The following is a 16,575-nucleotide window of genomic DNA, read 5'->3' on the forward strand; positions in this document are numbered from 1 at the left end:
AGAGAACAGCCCCCAACCCCCTGAGGCAGGTTTGCTTTGGCCAAAGATCTGACCCAGTCACTGGCCCGGAGCACCCCGCCTCCCTGCTCTTCCTATCAAGAGGCAGCCTGGCTTGGCCTCCAGCCTCCTCCTTCCTACCTCCTGCTTCCCTTATCAGACCCCTTCCACTTGGCCCAAGATACAGTTCCATTTGTCTTCCTGTCCCCTTTGGTGTCCTGGATGCCAAACTGGGACAGGATGGCCTGCAAACATCTGGCACACAGAGCCATGGCCTCCCTCCCACATAATGGACTCTTTGGAACTCCATGGAGCTTGGCTTCTCTGTGCCTCAGTTTCTCTACAAGTCCAAGATCTTTTCACTCTTGTGATTCTGTCTGGATGTTCCTCCAATGAGGTATGTGGCTTAATCAACGGTGCATGCTCTTTCTGATGCTTATGCATCATTCAGACATTCAACCAGCACTTGTGGAGCACTTACTACAGGCTGTGTCCTGTGCCAGTGTGGAGAGACAGTTACAATCCAGGCAAGCAAGGTTCCCACTCTCATGTACCTTTTGTTCAGAATCCTGTGCCATTTAGTTTTCGAATCCCTCCACTCCATTCCTTGATGGAGAGTGAGTTTCTAGCCCTTGAGGACTCCCCATCTCCATTTCCTCAAATTTGCCCACCTTTTCATTTCTGCTTAGTGAGACTGGGTGGCCTTGGCTCTCCTATCCCAATGATGCAGGAGCAAAGACTTGGCCACGACATCTGGAAGTCACTCTGGACTGGATTGGAGGGAGGGCAGAGGCTTTCAATGCAGGTCTTGTTCTATTAACTTACCACAAGCACCCAAATAAGTCCTTTACCTCTTATCAATAAAGAGAGGGAGTTGGAATAGCTAGGGATTCCACCCCAGTTGCATGTTAATATTTCATACCTGGGCCTCCCCTCAGGGATCTCCCAGAGATCTGAGGGGAGGTCCAGGCCTCAGTCTTTTTCAAAGCTCCCCAGATGATTCAATGGGCAGGCAGGGTTGAAAGCCACTGAGCCAGATTGTCCCCAAGCTCTCTAGCTTGTCATAGGTAATGGTGTGTGAGCACTTGCTGTGCACTGCATACTGTGTCCCCTCAATTCACATGCTGAAACCTTAACCTCCAATGTGAGAGTGTCAAGAGGTGGGGGCTTTGGGGACTAATTAGGTGATGAGGGTGGAGTTCATATGATGGGATTAGTACCCTTATTTTATTAAAATTTTTTGTGTGTGTGATAGGATCTTGCTATGTAACCCAGGCTGGCCTCAAATACCCAGTCTTCTTGCCTCAGCCTCCCGAGTGCTGGGATTACAGACAAGGGCCACCACACTCAGCAGATTAGTGCCCTATAACAAAAGACAGAAGAGAGCTTGCTTACTCTCTCTACTATCTTCTGTGTGATGCTACAGCAAGAAGATGACCATCTGCAAGCTAGGAAGTGGGCCCTTACTATGTATGGTATCTACTGACATCTTGATACTAGACTTTCTGGCTTCTGGAACTGACAAAGATAGCATGCATTACTTAGTTTAGTCCTCTTAACAGCTCTGTTTTGCAGATTGGGACACTGAGGCACACAGATCCTAAGTAGCTAAGCTGGGATTCAAACCTAGTCAGTTTGGTTCCAGAAGGATCCACTCTGGGACCTTGTCTCCGGGAGCACGTGAGCAGAAATGGTGACAAGGAGGAGTGCACCAGAAGATAAAGGAGAAGGAAAAGTGCTAACAGTAAGCATCTGTGAGCTAGGTATTGCTGGCTGCTGGTTGCACACCATTGCATTTAGAGGCGCATGGCAACTCTGAGACGGGTGGATGATTCTTAGCTGGAAAACAATCTGGAAGGGCTTCATGGAGGAGGTAGTATTCTAGTTGGGCCTTGACAAATGGGTAGGATCTCACTCAGAAAGAAGAAACAGTTTGGTGGGACTGGGGAAAAGGGAACAGTGTGAATCTATGCATAGAGGGTTGGAGCACTCAGTGCACAGAGGAGAAACATGGAGACAACACTGGAAGTGGATGTTGGGGGCATTTCACAGAGGGCCTTGAATGCCAGGCTAAGTGTCATTCTAAATGCCAGTGTTTCCTAAAAAGCTCTGATGATAAGAGTCACCTGGATGCTTATTAAAAATATAGAACAGCAGGCATGTCTCAGAGATTCTGATTCATGAGGGCGGGGGTGGGGAGTGGGAGTCTGTATTTTTACCACCAAGCAAGTTTGAGAAATATTGCTATAAACAACATGGAGCCATTGAAAGTTTTTGAGCAGGGGAGAAGTCACATTCAAATTGTGCCTTAGGAAAGCTCATCTGATTGCAGGGCATTGCATGTACATGTGTGGGGTGCTAGGCTAGAAGGAAGAGACAGAGGTGGGGATCATAAGGGGTGAGGGTCTGAAGCAAGACAGTGGCAATGACAGAGAGGAGATGGGGATAGATGATAAAGACCTTTGGGAGATAGAATTTCAGGATTTGGAAACTGATTGGAAGCCAGGGTGTGAAAGCAAGGACTTGAAGATGGGCAGATGGTGCAAAGTTGATTAAAATAAGGTAGGGAAGAAAGGAGATTGTGTGGGAGAGAAGCCATCACTTCACTTTGGGGTGCATTGCGTTTAAGGTGCTACTGGCAGGGTTGCAGGTGAAGGTGCTCCATGGATGATGGAAATGGGCACTGAAGCTTCCCTGTGGAAGTCATTTGCATAGAAGTGATCACTGAACTAAAGTAGATAGAGGATTTGAAGGACAAAGGGCCAACGGTCTTAGGCAGACTCATGGGGCACACCTAGGGCAAAGACAGGTCTGGAAGATGGAGAAGCAGAGAAGCCAGAGAGATGGGAGAACTAGACCAAGCCAAGGGGCTGGCAGTTGAGAGAGAAAAAATTTTAAGGGGAAAACAAAACAAAACAGATAATACCTAACAGTTTTAAGGGGGGAATGAAAGCTGGTTACTTTTTTTTTTGTCAACTCAAGGTGACTGGTATGACCTTTGAGAAAACCATTTCCATAGCAGGTCAAGTTTGGAAATAAAACTGTGAAGAGTTGAGTAGTATGTGGTGAGGAAGATGAATCAGGTGGATAGGTTACCCTCTTCCTAGAGGGTTGCAGGAAATGAAAAGAGAAAGATGACATGGGTAACTGAGAGCAGAGGGAAGGGATCTAAAGGATGGGTGTGACCCATTTAGAAGGCGCTCCTCTCCTGGCTACTGGTCCCACTTTGCCCATGTGTTCCAGCTTTGGTCATAATTTATCTTCACAACAATCCTCAGAAAATAATGAGGTCATTACTATAATAATTCTCATTTTAGAGATAATGAAACCAAGGCTAGAAAAAGTTAGTAATGGAATCCAGGCTTACACAGCTGATAAATCTAGGTCTGTCCACAGTTTTGCTGTTTAGTTCTGAAATCCACCCCAGTTTTCCACTTAGCTGGGGACAAAGAAGTTTATTTCCTGTGCCTGAGCCCCTGATTGGTAACCTGCCTCATCCCCTAATTTCATGTTTGTTCTGTCTGGCCTCCCTTTCCTCAGGAACATCTAGTTTAGGAGCTGGGACCCTATGTGACAATGTTCAATGTTTTAGTACCCACCTGGAGTAGCCAGTCCTGCTCACTGGGGTTCCCTGTCACCCTGGCCGAGCAGCTGATTGGATCACCACATCCTTGTTAGTCCCTAGACATCACCTACTTGTCCACATGGTGCACACAGATGCAGCCCAGCAGCCTGGCAAAGAATGGAGTCAGTGCCTGGCAAAGAAAGTCTATGACTATCACTAATTGGACAAAATTTTTTAGCTTCTCTGAACCTCAGTTTCCTTAATAGCTCCAACTCATAGAGTTATGTTGAGAATTAAAATGCTCAGTGAATGTTAGCTATTATTTTCTGCCTTTGATTTCCAGGGTCCTGGCCTTCAGACTGCAATTTCTTTTTCAGCTGGGTCTGATCTCCAGAACTTTCCTTCTCCAGATGATGGAGTCAGGCTCTTCCTAAGCTGCCCGGGAAGCAGCATGGATTGTTTCTTGAGGGATGGAAGGCTTGAGTTCTGAAACTTGAGGAGAAACTCTCACCCATGAATGGAAGTGACCAGTGTATAATGGACTCAGAGGAAACAGTGCCCACTGTGAAGGCCATATAGCCACTTGAGAGTAAGGACCCAGATTCCCTCTTTTGTCACCTACTCACTGCTCGTTCACTTGCTCAGACATTCTGCAAGTGTCTGTTGAACTTCTAGACCTTGTTAAGCAATTGTGCTAGGTAGGAGCAGAGCAAAAGAGAGCGACAGTGGCCTTAAGAAACTCACAGACAAGATGGAGAGGCAGATAGAAACAAGCCCTGTAATTACAGTACACAGTGAGAAACGCCATCCAAGGGCCAAGGACAGGGTGCTGTGGGGTGGGCAGAGGGTCACGTTAGTATCAGGACTGTACTCACATTCACTCCCATGGCCAGTTAATTCACCCCCACTGTTCCATCTGTTTCTTTGTTTTTGAAGTTTTTATTTCTGGCTTTGCTTTCTTAATAGCCTTTGGAAAAATTCCACCCTTGTTTCAGTTGGACTGGGGAAAAAGGGAATTGTCCACTCTTCAGCCAGAATAGCCAAGGGGTGCTGGCTTCCGGCAGAGTCCAGGTGGACAAGTGGACGAGGCAGGGTACTTGGTAGGAGGGAGGCCAGGGAAGAGCCTGTGGCCTGGGGCAGGGAAAGGTAAAAACATAAGCTTGGCTGAGTAGGCTGGGATGGCCGTATGAATTCCCCTTTCCCAGAGCCCTCTACAGGTCCTCTACCCTGTGTTCTGATTGGAGGAGAGAGTTGAGAACCTCTCCTTCCATATCAGTGAATCCTGTAAAGCTGAGTTCTATTGCTCTTTCCCCACCCAGAGAGCCTTGAAAGGCAGTGAGTCTTCAACATTATTCACAGCAGAGGGCTGGGTGTGTGTACACGGGTGCCCATAGTCCCTCTCTCTCCCTCAAAACCACCACACACACCTCATTCCTCTTGTCTGGGCTTCTGGCACTGAATTTATTCATTCAACAAATATTTATTGAAAACCCACTATGTACTAGAAACTAGAACTTTATTAACAGAAAAAGAACTATTTCAGAAGGTTGCATAGGTACCAAAAGTGTGTATATATGTGTGTGTGTGCGCATATATAAATAAATGTGCATAGATTAGAGAAGCAGGGGAAGACTTAAGTCTGGGTGCCACCATGTGCTAGCTATGTGACCTAGGGTAAATTACATAAAGTCTCTGTGCCTCTGTTTTCCATCTGTAAAATGGTCATAAGCAGAGTTCTTACCTCTGGGGGCTATGGTGAAGACTGAATGAGTGGATGTGCAAAATGTGTATGCCGTGCCCAGCACAAAACAGGCTTTCAGCGAGTATTAGCAGTCACTGCTTCCTTCTCACTCACTCACTCACTCACTCAGAGTTGGGTGCAGACAACGTGTAAATGACTAGTTTTCCAAATCTGGCTCTTGCTCAACCTGGTGACTCAGAGGCAGTCACCTGGTCCTAACTACCTCTGTCCCCTGCGGCTCATCTACAACACAGAGCTTGGTCTACACAACTACTGCCCCCCCCACCCTTGATCTCTCTGTCCCTCTCTGCTCAGGCACTCAGGGTGAGAGAAGGTGTGATAACACACAGTGGGGGTGGTCTCAGGCCCTTGTTACTCTCCAGAGCACATTAGCAGTTTCCTCTCAGCTGGCTGGGGAAGGAAGACAAAGTATAGGGAACTTAGGTGACCACTTCATGTGAGTGGGAAAAAAAGACTTGTCAGAAAAGGGAAGCTGAGGGGATTCCAGCTCAGAGGGATCCATGTGTGGCATTCCAGAGTGGGTGGCAACTGGCACTAATCCTGGGTATGAAATGGCAGGGCCCCCTCAGGGGTCAGGGCTGGGTTACGCTAAGGCCCCTGTGGCATTGTGTCTCCCTTATTCTTGAACAGCTGTGCCACCCACTTAATGTAGGGCTTGAAACTGGGGCAGAAGTGTGGGCTCAGCCAGGGCAAGAGGAGAGCTCAGGGAACACAAACACACACACACACACCCACAGAGCCATCACAAGGGTGCAAACACCTGGCCCAGGGAGGAAAGAGGGAGACATTGGAGTGTGGCATGTGTATGTATGGGGATGAAAGAGACGGCTTTGTGGTTCTGTGTGTTGTCTAGGTGTACATGATGTCTTTGAATTTATCTGCCTATGCTCCTGTTTCAGTTTGTTGTCCAAGTAAGGGTAGGGTTTTGTTCTACCTCTGGCTCTGACCTTTTGCTTGAGCCTCAGCATTTCAGCAGAAACAACGTCCCATCCCTTTTAGGAAGAGTGGGAAATTATAGTTCTTCAGTGCAGTGTGGGTCAAGGCTTTATAAACACATACAAGTGAAGGATCTCGTGTGTGATCCTTAGCTCCCCATGAAGCTGGGATTTGTACTCAGTTAAGGGACAGAGCTGAGTATTACATGTGTGCTTGTGTCATCTCCTTATTTTTTACTTTTTTTTTTTTGTGGTACTGGGGTTTAAACTCAGGGCCTCATGCTTGCTAGGTAGGCACTGTACCACTAGAGTCATTCTGCAGCCCTGTTTTGTATTGGGTTTTTTTTGAGGTAGTTTCTCCCGAGCTATTTGCCTCAGGCTGTCTTTGAACCACTCTGCCTCCTGAGTCGCTAGGATTACAGGCTTGAGTCACCAGCACCTGGCTCCTTATATCTTAGTGGCTGGTGTGCTTGTCACTTTGTCTCAGTGTCAATATTTGTGTCTACAGTTCTGTGTGTGTACTTGTGTGTGCTGGGTTCATGTTTAATTTTTGTCTCTAGTGATCCTTTAAGAAACAATGTAACAGGGGTTAGACAATCCTAGGTTCGAATTCCAATTTGGACAGTAACTAATCCACTGACCTTGGACAAGGTTCTTAGCTTCTCTATGCCTCTGTTTTCTCACGGGGATAATAATAGCATGAACCTCACAAGGTTCTGGTAAGGATTCAATAAGATCACGTTACACACCTGGCACAGGTCAGAATACTTTAACGGTCCTGTCTTTCAGTGAACTCATCTCTGAAGGCCGTGTCTCCTTGGTTGTGACTGCAGTATGTAACATCTCAGCCAGATTATAAACTGCTTTAGGGCAGAATGTGGGTCTTAATTATCTTTAATGATACTCATGACTACTCAGTGCCACCTAGGTGCCTGTACATATGTCATCTGGAGGAGAAATGAATTAAGCATGTGAAACAAGGCTGGTGTCTGATGTATGCCCACACCTGGTAGTTCATGGAAGGTGGGTGGGAAGCTGGTGATGGCATAGTGACAGCCCAGATGCCAGGGTCCTGATGGTCAACACTGCACCCATATCTCTCCCCAATCCCAGACTCTCTCTTCCAAGCCCCAGTCTGGCCTGAGGCTCACTGGAAGTCTCCCTTCCTCCTTTGACTTCTCCTGCACCCAGGGCACCAGCTTAGGAGCTAGCTGGGTGAACCTGTTTTCCTTTGGGTGTGGTGAGTGGGTGGGTAGAGCACCCTCCAGTCTCTGGGATGGATCGAGTTCTCCTTTACAGCAATGCCTTGTTGAGTATGTGCAGACGTCTTTCTATGTGAAGTCCCTCTCTGTTTCAGTGGGTACATTCGTCTGTGTGTGACCAGCCACGTGCCTGGCATTTGCTTTCCTCCTCCTGCTTTCCTGGTTACGTAAGCTGCTGAAGGGTGAGTCAGTCCTGTGCTATGGGCTCCCCCTACCGGCCACCTCAGGAACCCATAGTTTTGGGAGGGGCTTGTTATTTTCCTAAGGGTTCAACTCTGGAGACGCCAGCCCAGTCCTCAACATCTACCTTCCCAGTTCCAAGTCACAGGTAAAGGGATAGTCCCTCAGTTCGCTGAGAGCTCTCTCATAATGCTCATACTCGAGGACTAGATATTATATACCATATGTCTCTCTAGCACAGTGACTACGTCCCCTAGGGAAGAGGACCACATGGTCCTTGTTTACCAGTGCCCAGCACAAGGCCCAGCCCAATCAGTATTTGTTGAATGAATGAGTTTACAGGGTGAAGAGGCTTGGGAGGAGAGACAGTGGGGTGTAGGGACCAAGCAAGCTGGGGCTCAAGTCACATGTTGGCTACTTAAAAATTGTGTGGCCTTGGGCAAGATACTAACCCTTCTGAACCTCACAGTCTCTCCTGTTAAATGACATCATCTTGTAAAATAGACTGTAAAGGCTAGAAATAATATCCAAAAGGCCTTATTGTGTAAGCATCCCATAAATGGCATCTATTATTAAAATGATGATTGTTAACATCAGGAAGGCATTAAATCCATTCAACATCCACCTAAAGGGAAACTGCTTTCCTCCAGCAGCTTCCCTGTGACTTTCAGTTTTTACATAGCTCAACATGGCCTGTGGATGATTTAGAGAAATGGGTCTGGAGAAACCAGGCTGGGTGGGATGGGTCAAGGTAGGAAGCAGCAGGCACTCCCGAGCAGTGTTGGGAGCCCAGGGCTGGACCTCTGACTTCCCCTGAGGTCCTGAACATTTTTCTCAGTGTTTCTCTGGTTTCTCTATGGTGGCTGAATGTGGCTTTGACTGGTCATTCCTTGAAACACCTCTAAGAATAGGAAGTCAGGACAAGTCTGGTCTGGCCTATGCTACTTTTCTTCTCTGGGCCTCACTTTCCTCCTCTGCAAAGGGCTAATGGAGGTGTGAGTAGGAGCACGGAGGGGATTGTGGGGCAGGTAAGGCGATAGAGGTGAAGAGTGCTAGACAAACTCTAGGGTCATCTCCCTCTGACGGCCACTTTGACAGTGTTAGCTTTGCAGACCTGGTTATCCCTCTCCCCATTCTGACCTCACCCTTCTTGTTTCTCCCCATTCTCCACCTTCTTGTGGAAGGAATGACAGACCACCTAGGAAGGATGCCTCTTCCATTCTCCCGTCTCCAGGCCAGGCCCCACCCTTCCCAACAGCTATGCCCATCTCTTCTCACTGGACACAGGGACTCCTTCACCTACACCCCAGTCCTAAATTAAAACTAAACAGAGGAAGCAGTTTAAATAGTAAGTCAAAACCCAAACAACCCCATGTCCTATTTCGTGCTAGTTATGCTGTGCCAAACATGTTGGGTGCATTATCTCAACTAACCATTACAGTGACCCTTTGAGTAAATACCAAGGCTCTCAGTTCACTTTGTGGAGGAGAAACTCGAAGTTGAAGGAGATTGAGCAACTGAGCCAGGATTAGCCAGCCAGGAAGTAACTGGCACCTGGACGGCCCACCCTCCTAACCCATTTTTCTTTGGTTTTGCCCTCTGGGTGTGGGAGAGGCAAACAGGCCTCCAGGGACCTTCTGGGACCCTGAAATACCCTTTAGTCCAAACCCTTCACATCCAAGAACTCCTGAGTCCCACCCATCCCCATTTAAGTCAGCAGGGTTTGTGCCTAGGGGTAAACTGTCCAGAGCACATAACTGGATTCTGACGGCGAGGCCACAGACACCTGACCAACCTCAAGGACGCTGCACCGGACTCTCTCGGGGAAAAGCCTCCAGATGCCTGGCTGAGTGCGTTCTGTGAGAGGGTGGGTGGAGAAAGAGGCGTCCAGGTGCCCTTAAGCAGCCAACTCACCCAGCCAGAGGCCTAGGGCGGAGCCACAGCCGGGGTCGAAATCTGGCAGGGGCTGGGGACTGGGACGGGCCGAGCTGAGGGGCGGGGCCTGGGCGGAGCCAGGGCTGGATTCTGGAGGGGCCGGAGCCTGGCCGGAGTGTGGGCGGGGCCTGGGGCCGGGGCGCGGCGGGAATGGTCTCCAGAGCTGCCGAGGGCGGGAGGGAAAGCAGCAGGAGGAGGGGAGGAGGTTGGAGAGTTGGCGGCTCCAGCCCAGCTCTGTTCCGCGCACCCACGCCTCACTGCTCCGCTTCCTGCTCCCCACCCGGGCATGCGCCCCCCGCGCCCCTGGCCCCCGAGAGTCCGCAGCGCCCCCCGGAGCGTCCCCAGAGCCGGCTGCGCAAGATGGGCGCCCCCGGTCTCACGCCTCTGCGGTCGCTGCTGTTGCTGCTAATGCTGGGTAAGCCGGGTCCCCACCCGTCCCCGGCCCAGCCCGGCAGGTGCCTGCCACCTGGCGTCCATCCAGCCCGCCTTCCCAGCATTTCGGAGCTCCTCGTCCTCCCCACCTCTCCCCTTCTCCGTCAGGTGTGTGATCAGTCTCGGCTCCTTACTTCCCTTTGCGGCCCATCTGTCGAGCCCGAGCTGGGGCAAAGTGAGGAGCCACCCAGGTATCCTGGGCAGGCCCACTTCTTAGCCGTCATACCCAGATCCTGGGGTCGCTGGGCCCAAATGCTGCGATTTCATTCTGCCTCACACTCAGCTACAGGCCTGGCCTTGGGTGCCTGCTCTGCGTGGGCAGTGCCTGCTGGTCTTCATAATTGCCCCAGGGTTGGCTGGAGGCCCAGGGGCCAGTTCTGCCCACGGTCTTGGAAGTAAGTCTCCCTTAATTTTTCCCCACACACTTCACCATTGGAGGCTTCCACCCTCAGCCACATCCCCACCCTAGGCCAGTCCCTCTTTGCCCTTTCCCCCCCTCCAAATGGTATATGGCTTGTTGTCATACCGGGTTAGCCTATCTTCCCTGTCTCAGGAGAAACCAGGATCCAAGGAGACATATCCTGGGATCTCTACGCACTCTGTCTGTGGTGGAGGGTATTCAGGGTGGAGTGTTCTGGGCAAACCTTGCTTGCATGTATGGGGGTGGTGACAGTGGACTTGTTTTGGGCTTCCTGTAGGACATGGAGAGAGTTTGTCAGAAAACTGAAACCCTTGAAATAAGAGTGCAGCTGTAGTCAATGCAAAGCCCATGGTGCCCCAGCTACTTCTTCTGTCTCTAGACCATAGCTCCACAGTGATGCCAAGCCGTCTTCATGTTGCAGGTCCCTTAACCCCTTGGGGCTAGTATGAGAGCTTTCCTCCGGGCCCTGGGTGGGACGCAGAGGGATGTACAGAGAGGAAGGAGCTGTGGGGCCTGGTTGCCTAGTTCTTGCTCCTTTTCCCCTGTGGGCATTGTGGCGCAGAGATGAGCTCAGGGGAGGTGGGAAAGGGTGGGTGGTGCATAAAGATGGAGGAGAAACAACACTGTGTGCGTGCAGCACTGACATTCATTTCACAGATGAGGAAAATGAAATAACCTACCCTGAAGAGCACATCTAGTGAGGGTTGGAGCTAGGATTTGAACCCATCTCTGACTCCAATGCTGGCCTCTTTGCCCTCCTGGCTAATACAGAAGAGAGGGCCTGGCTGGTGAGAGAGAGTCAACTTTCCCATAGAGATCTCCAAGCATCAGCAGTTGTGGAGCCAGGAAGGTGGGAGGGGGCCTTCTGAGCAGAGTCTGCCCTGAGGCAGCCGGGAAGGTGTCTGCTTGGCTGTCTCACCATCAGCCTAATTATGAAACGTGCCTGGAGCAGGGGCCTCCTGAGTCACACACTCACTGACTCACTGTCCAGCTGGAAGCTCAGTTCTCCTCCAATGTGGAAACTGAGGCCTGGAGAGGAAGAGACTGGTCCCACACTGAACTGTTTGGGATGGGGCTGGGACTGGAGTGAACTTCCTGACTCCCAGCCTGTGCCCTGGCCAAAGGACCATGAGTTCTCCCCGTGACTCAGTCAGAGGAGGAAGAAAGGGGCTAAGAGATGCAGGGTAGCTTCAGGCTCCTGGATATTTGCCTCCAGACACAGCAGAAAGTCTATGGACATGTCCCTGGGATGCTTGGAAACAACACTCTGGGTGGTGAGGTCAGTTCCTTCAGGCTTCCCCTTGGGGCATCCCCATCTTCCTCCTTGGTTTTGTCTCTCTGAAACAGTGTGTGGAGGCCCTCCAGGGACAGCAAGATCTTGGCCAAAACATCAAATTTATGCCTGACTATTCTCATCTGTAAGATGGGGGAGGGAGCCAATGCAGCCCTCTTTACATTCTGGGGTTCTGTGACCTTATCTAGTGGGAGCTGTAGAAGGATGGGGAGATGGAAGAAACTGAGCGCTCCAAGGCTGCCAGGATTATCTGCTGGGGTATGGGTAGGGCTAGAGTGGGGGTAGGGTGAAGAGGAAAGAGAGAAGGGACAGCTGGGAACGTAATGTCTCCCTATAGAAAGGGAGCTATAGTAAATGACACACCATATGCAAATGAAGGCTTTTGTTAGGGAGCTTGGGGTGGGGGGAAATTGTACATCAGCTGGGCTAACCAGCAGATTGGCAGGCCCCCGGGGAGGGGATCTTTTGCCCCAGGCCGGGCAGAACCCAGTTCTTGCCCCAGCTGCCTCTGCAACCCTGTGGGATGGGAGAAGCAGTGAGCTCATGGCACAGCTGGAGCAGGGAGGGCATTGTGTGGTGAGCACTGCCTGGGCCTGTGCCCTGTCCAACTTGGGGCCACTGGCTCCATTGTCTGGTCCAGGTGACACAGCTAAGCCAACCAACATTTCTGAGTAAGATTTTGCTAGCTCCCCTCCAGCAAAGGAGGTCTTGAAATCCCTTAGGCCGAAGGCTCCCCCTTACCAAGCTGGGAGGAAGGAATGACAGACGTGGAGGTGGTTATGGGGTGGCGGAAGCAAAGACAGGCAGTCAGGAATCAGATGCACTCCTTTCTGCACATAATTGCTCTGCTTCTGGTCTGCCAGAAATGTAATGTTTCTGTGTTCTGAGGCAAACCTGGGCCTGTGCCATCCAGGTGTCTTATGTCTCAACATCCCTTCTGTGTTTTTAAAACAAGGCCCAGCTGCATCTCATCCTTCCCTAGGTTTCCCTTCCTTTCACAGGCAGGAGGTCAAGAATGGGGCTGGTGGTATTGGGTACTGAATGGAGACCAGTGCACTTCCAACTCCTTCTGCCTTTCCCTACAGGAGCTGGCTGCTGTGCCCGGGAGGTGCTGGTTCCTGAGGGACCCTTGTACCGTGTGGTTGGCACAGCTGTTTCCATCTCCTGCAGTGTGAGCGGCTATGAAGGCCCTGCCCAGCAGGATTTCGAGTGGTTCCTGTATAGGCCTGAGGCTCCAGAGGCTGCACTGGGCATCATCAGCACAAGGGATACTCGGTTCTCCTATGCGGTGTTTGGGCCCCGAGTGGCGGCTGGGGAAGTGCAGGTGCAGCGTCTGCAGGGTGATGCCGTAGTACTCAAGATTGCTCGCCTGCAGGCCCAAGATGCTGGCATTTATGAGTGCTACACTCCCTCCACAGATTCCCGCTACCTGGGCAGCTACAGTGGCAAGGTGGAGCTGAGAGGTACGGGGTCCTGGGCTAGGATGGGGCCACACCCACCCTCAGGGCAGAAAGTCAAAGCCAGGAGGGGACCATCTAACAACCTTCAGGTTTTGCAGTTGAGAAACTTGAGGACTTTGCAAAGTCTTGCCTCAGTCACCCAGTGAATCAGTGGCTGGTGTGAGACCAAATCCAGATCTTTTGATTGCAGTTCATTGCTCTTCTTATGTCAGGTTATCTCTCTTGGGAGAAGGAGAAACACCTTTGGGCTGTCCATTCCCCTCTCCATTACCAGACAGGATGAGAAGACCGATGGGGTTGAGTGAACGCTATTCCTAGAGAGCCCAGGCCCCAAATCTGGGGAAGAAAGAGGTAGAGTAGGAAGTAGACCATGTGGCATTCTTGTGCTCTTGTTTCTTTGTCTTTCCAGAAGGAAGACAGAGGTACTTTTCTGAGTATTTCAAACAGGAGTCAGTCTCAGACATAAGGGTGAGAGGCAATAAGTTGGTTCTGTGGAATTCAACAAGTATTTATTGAGCACCTTTGTGTGCCCAGCATTGTGCTTAGCACCACTGAGTTACAGAAGAAATAATACAACATGCAATCTTTGCCCTTTAGGAGCTCACAGTCTGTTTAGGGAAGTAGGATTTACACAGGAAACAGTAACAAGGGCTGCAGCTCCGGCCCTCCCTTACTTCAGCTGTTCTCTCCAGTTCTTCCAGATATGCTGCAGGTGTCTGCTGCCCCCCTAGGCCCCCGAGGCCGCCAGGCTGCAACCTCACCCCCACGTCTGACAGTGCATGAGGGGCAGGAGCTGGCACTGGGCTGCCTGGCACGGACAAACACACAGAAGCACACACACCTGGCTGTGTCCTTTGGGCGAGCCGTACCTGAGGAGCCAGTGGGGAGAGCGACCCTGCAGGAAGTGGTGGGACTACGGTCTGACTTGGCTGTGGAGGCTGGAGCTCCCTATGCTGAGCGGCTGGCTGCAGGAGAGCTGCGACTGGGCAAGGAAGGGACTGATCGGTACCGCATGGTAGTAGGGGGTGCCCAGGCTGGGGACACAGGCACCTACCACTGCACTGCCACTGAGTGGATTCAGGATCCTGATGGCAGTTGGGCCCAGATTGCAGAGAAAAGGGCTGTCCTGGCCCACGTGGATGTGCAGACACTGTGTGAGTGCCACACACCTTCCTGAGGGAGGGGATATCTCAGTGGGCATCATGGCTACCAGGGACACTAGCTGGTCAGTGTCTTAACTCCAGGGAACTCCTCTTCCATAGAGTGAACAGCCCTGTTGACATTCTTCCCTCTTTACCCATGACTGATTTTTTCTGCTCAGAAATTAGGTATGGAGATGGGAGGGCTATGACTGAATGGTGAGATTAGGCCCATACCTAGTGAGGGGCAGGCAGGAGGCCTACAAATTGCTGCTATCAAGGAAGGAATTGCAGGTAGGAATGAGACATCTGTATCCCCCCACCTTGGTGACACCCCTTCCTCTTCTGCTTTAGCCAGCCAGCTGGCAGTGACAGTGGGGCCTGGTGAACGTCGGATTGGCCCAGGAGAACCCTTGGAACTGCTGTGCAATGTGTCAGGGGCACTGCCCCCACCAGGCCGTCATGCTGCATACTCTGTGGGCTGGGAGATGGCCCCTGCAGGGGCACCTGGGCCTGGCCGCCTGGTAGCCCAACTAGACACAGAGGGTGTGGGCAGCCTGGGTCCTGGCTATGAGGGCCGGCACATTGCCATGGAGAAGGTGGCATCCAGAACCTACCGGCTACGGCTGGAGGCTGCCAGGCCTGGTGATGCAGGCACCTACCGCTGCCTTGCCAAAGCCTATGTTCGAGGGTCTGGGACCCGGCTTCGTGAAGCAGCCAGTGCCCGCTCCCGACCTCTCCCCGTGCACGTGCGTGAGGAAGGTGAGAGGGGGTTGGGCCCTTGACAGGGTTCAGGGCTTGTAGAATGTTTTTCCTAGCCCTGTGATCCCTGACCTTTCACCTTCTGACTCCATGTCTTTTGCTCTGCAGGTGTGGTGTTGGAGGCTGTGGCATGGCTAGCTGGGGGCACGGTGTACCGGGGGGAGACAGCCTCACTGTTGTGCAACATCTCTGTGCGTGGTGGCCCCCCGGGGCTGCGTCTGGCTGCCAGCTGGTGGGTGGAGCGACTGGATGAGGGGGAGCTGAGCTCTGCCCCTGCCCAACTGGTGGGCGGAGTGGGCCAGGATGGTGTGGCAGAGCTGGGGATCCGGCCTGGAGGAGGCCCTGTCAGTGTGGAGCTGGTGGGGCCCCGAAGCCATCGGCTGAGACTGCACAGCTTGGGGCCTGAGGACGAAGGCGTGTATCACTGCGCCCCCAGTGCCTGGGTGCAGCATGCTGACTACAGTTGGTACCAGGCCGGTAGTGCCCGCTCAGGGCCTGTCACAGTCTACCCCTACACACATGGTGAGTGACTTCCCACTCTTCACCCACCTCCCACTGCCACGTTCTCCCCTTCCCATCATCCCATCTTCCAACTGTCATCCTCTTCCTCTGTATCTCTTCCTTCACGTGAAGAGCCCCTCATCTGTGCTGTGGCTGGTTCTAACCTGGGTGCTGAAAGGGCAGGCGGCGGGTGGGTAGGGCTGTCTGAGGATAGGGAGGCTGGGGAGACTGCTGGAGACCAGGACAATGGCACTCCCTCTGAACCAAGCCATCTTCTCTCTCCCAGCTCTGGACACCCTATTTGTGCCCCTGCTGGTGGGTACAGGAGTGGCCCTAGTTACTGGCGCCAGTGTCCTCGCCACCATCACCTGCTGCTTCATGAAGAGACTGAGGAAACGGTGATCCCTTGCTCCCCAGGTGAGGGAAAAGAACTCCCAGCCTTTTCTTCCTCAGACTTCCTGGTGCTGTGTTGAGCTGAGCTGCTTGAGGACCCACCTAGAGGAGGAGCAGCCAGCTCAGTCCTGCAGCATCCTGTTAGCAGGGTGAGGGCCAAGAGGAAGTTCTACTCAGTGCTCTTCCCTTAGCCCATTCCATGCTTTCTCTCTAGTTCTCGCCAGGTGTTGACAGTCTTCCAGCCAGCTCCAAGCCCTTCTCTGGTTGCCTGGATACCCTCTCCCTCTGTCCACCCATCTCTTTAATTTATTTGATCTACCCCCCACCCAAGTGGGAGGTATGGCTCTATCTCTCCCCACCTTCCCTCCCAACACCCTCCCTCTGGCCTTCTATCCTTGGTTTCATAGCCATACTATAGGAAGGCCATTCCCTGTCCTTGAACTAGTTTTTCTAAAATGTGAATAAACTTGTTTTATAAAATCCAGGTCTGGTTGTGTCTTCCCCTGCCATGAGGCTGTCGAAGGCTGTAAAAGGCTG

The 16,575-nt window shown here is 51.7% G+C and overlaps 1 protein-coding gene across 16 annotated transcripts; it reads left to right on the forward strand.

Moving 5' to 3' along the window:
- The first annotated feature begins 85 nt into the window (after positions 1-85).
- Igsf8 (immunoglobulin superfamily member 8) lies at positions 86-16,518 on the forward strand. 16 transcript variants are annotated; one of them, XM_074047708.1, is made up of 12 exons: positions 86-394; positions 1,560-1,741; positions 3,906-4,151; positions 7,617-7,703; positions 8,886-9,049; positions 9,415-10,051; positions 12,869-13,246; positions 13,936-14,397; positions 14,737-15,144; positions 15,253-15,666; positions 15,932-16,062; positions 16,253-16,518. In XM_074047708.1, exons 6-11 carry the CDS (start codon positions 9,787-9,789, stop codon positions 16,045-16,047), a joined length of 2,043 nt encoding a protein of 680 aa, XP_073903809.1. In that variant the 5' UTR covers positions 86-394; positions 1,560-1,741; positions 3,906-4,151; positions 7,617-7,703; positions 8,886-9,049; positions 9,415-9,786; the 3' UTR covers positions 16,048-16,062; positions 16,253-16,518. The 16 variants fall into 16 exon arrangements, with proteins under 16 accessions (XP_073903809.1, XP_073903811.1, XP_073903810.1 ...); XM_074047710.1 differs by having other exon boundaries at positions 9,435-10,051; XM_074047709.1 differs by having other exon boundaries at positions 3,940-4,151.
- Positions 16,519-16,575: the final 57 nt, after the last annotated feature.

The sequence above is a fragment of the Castor canadensis genome, chromosome 11, assembly GCF_047511655.1.
Source record: "Castor canadensis chromosome 11, mCasCan1.hap1v2, whole genome shotgun sequence".
Lineage (NCBI taxonomy): Eukaryota > Metazoa > Chordata > Mammalia > Rodentia > Castoridae > Castor > Castor canadensis.

Excerpts from the sequence above, each read along its gene's own strand:
- Igsf8 (XM_074047708.1), top strand. The coding sequence starts at position 9,787 with ATGGTCTCCAGAGCTGCCGAGGGCGGGAGGGAAAGCAGCAGGAGGAGG. Across the intron at positions 14,398-14,736 it reads CGTGGATGTGCAGACACTGT|CCAGCCAGCTGGCAGTGACA; the intron begins GTGAGTGCCACA and ends CTTCTGCTTTAG. Across the intron at positions 15,145-15,252 it reads CGTGCACGTGCGTGAGGAAG|GTGTGGTGTTGGAGGCTGTG; the intron begins GTGAGAGGGGGT and ends TTTGCTCTGCAG.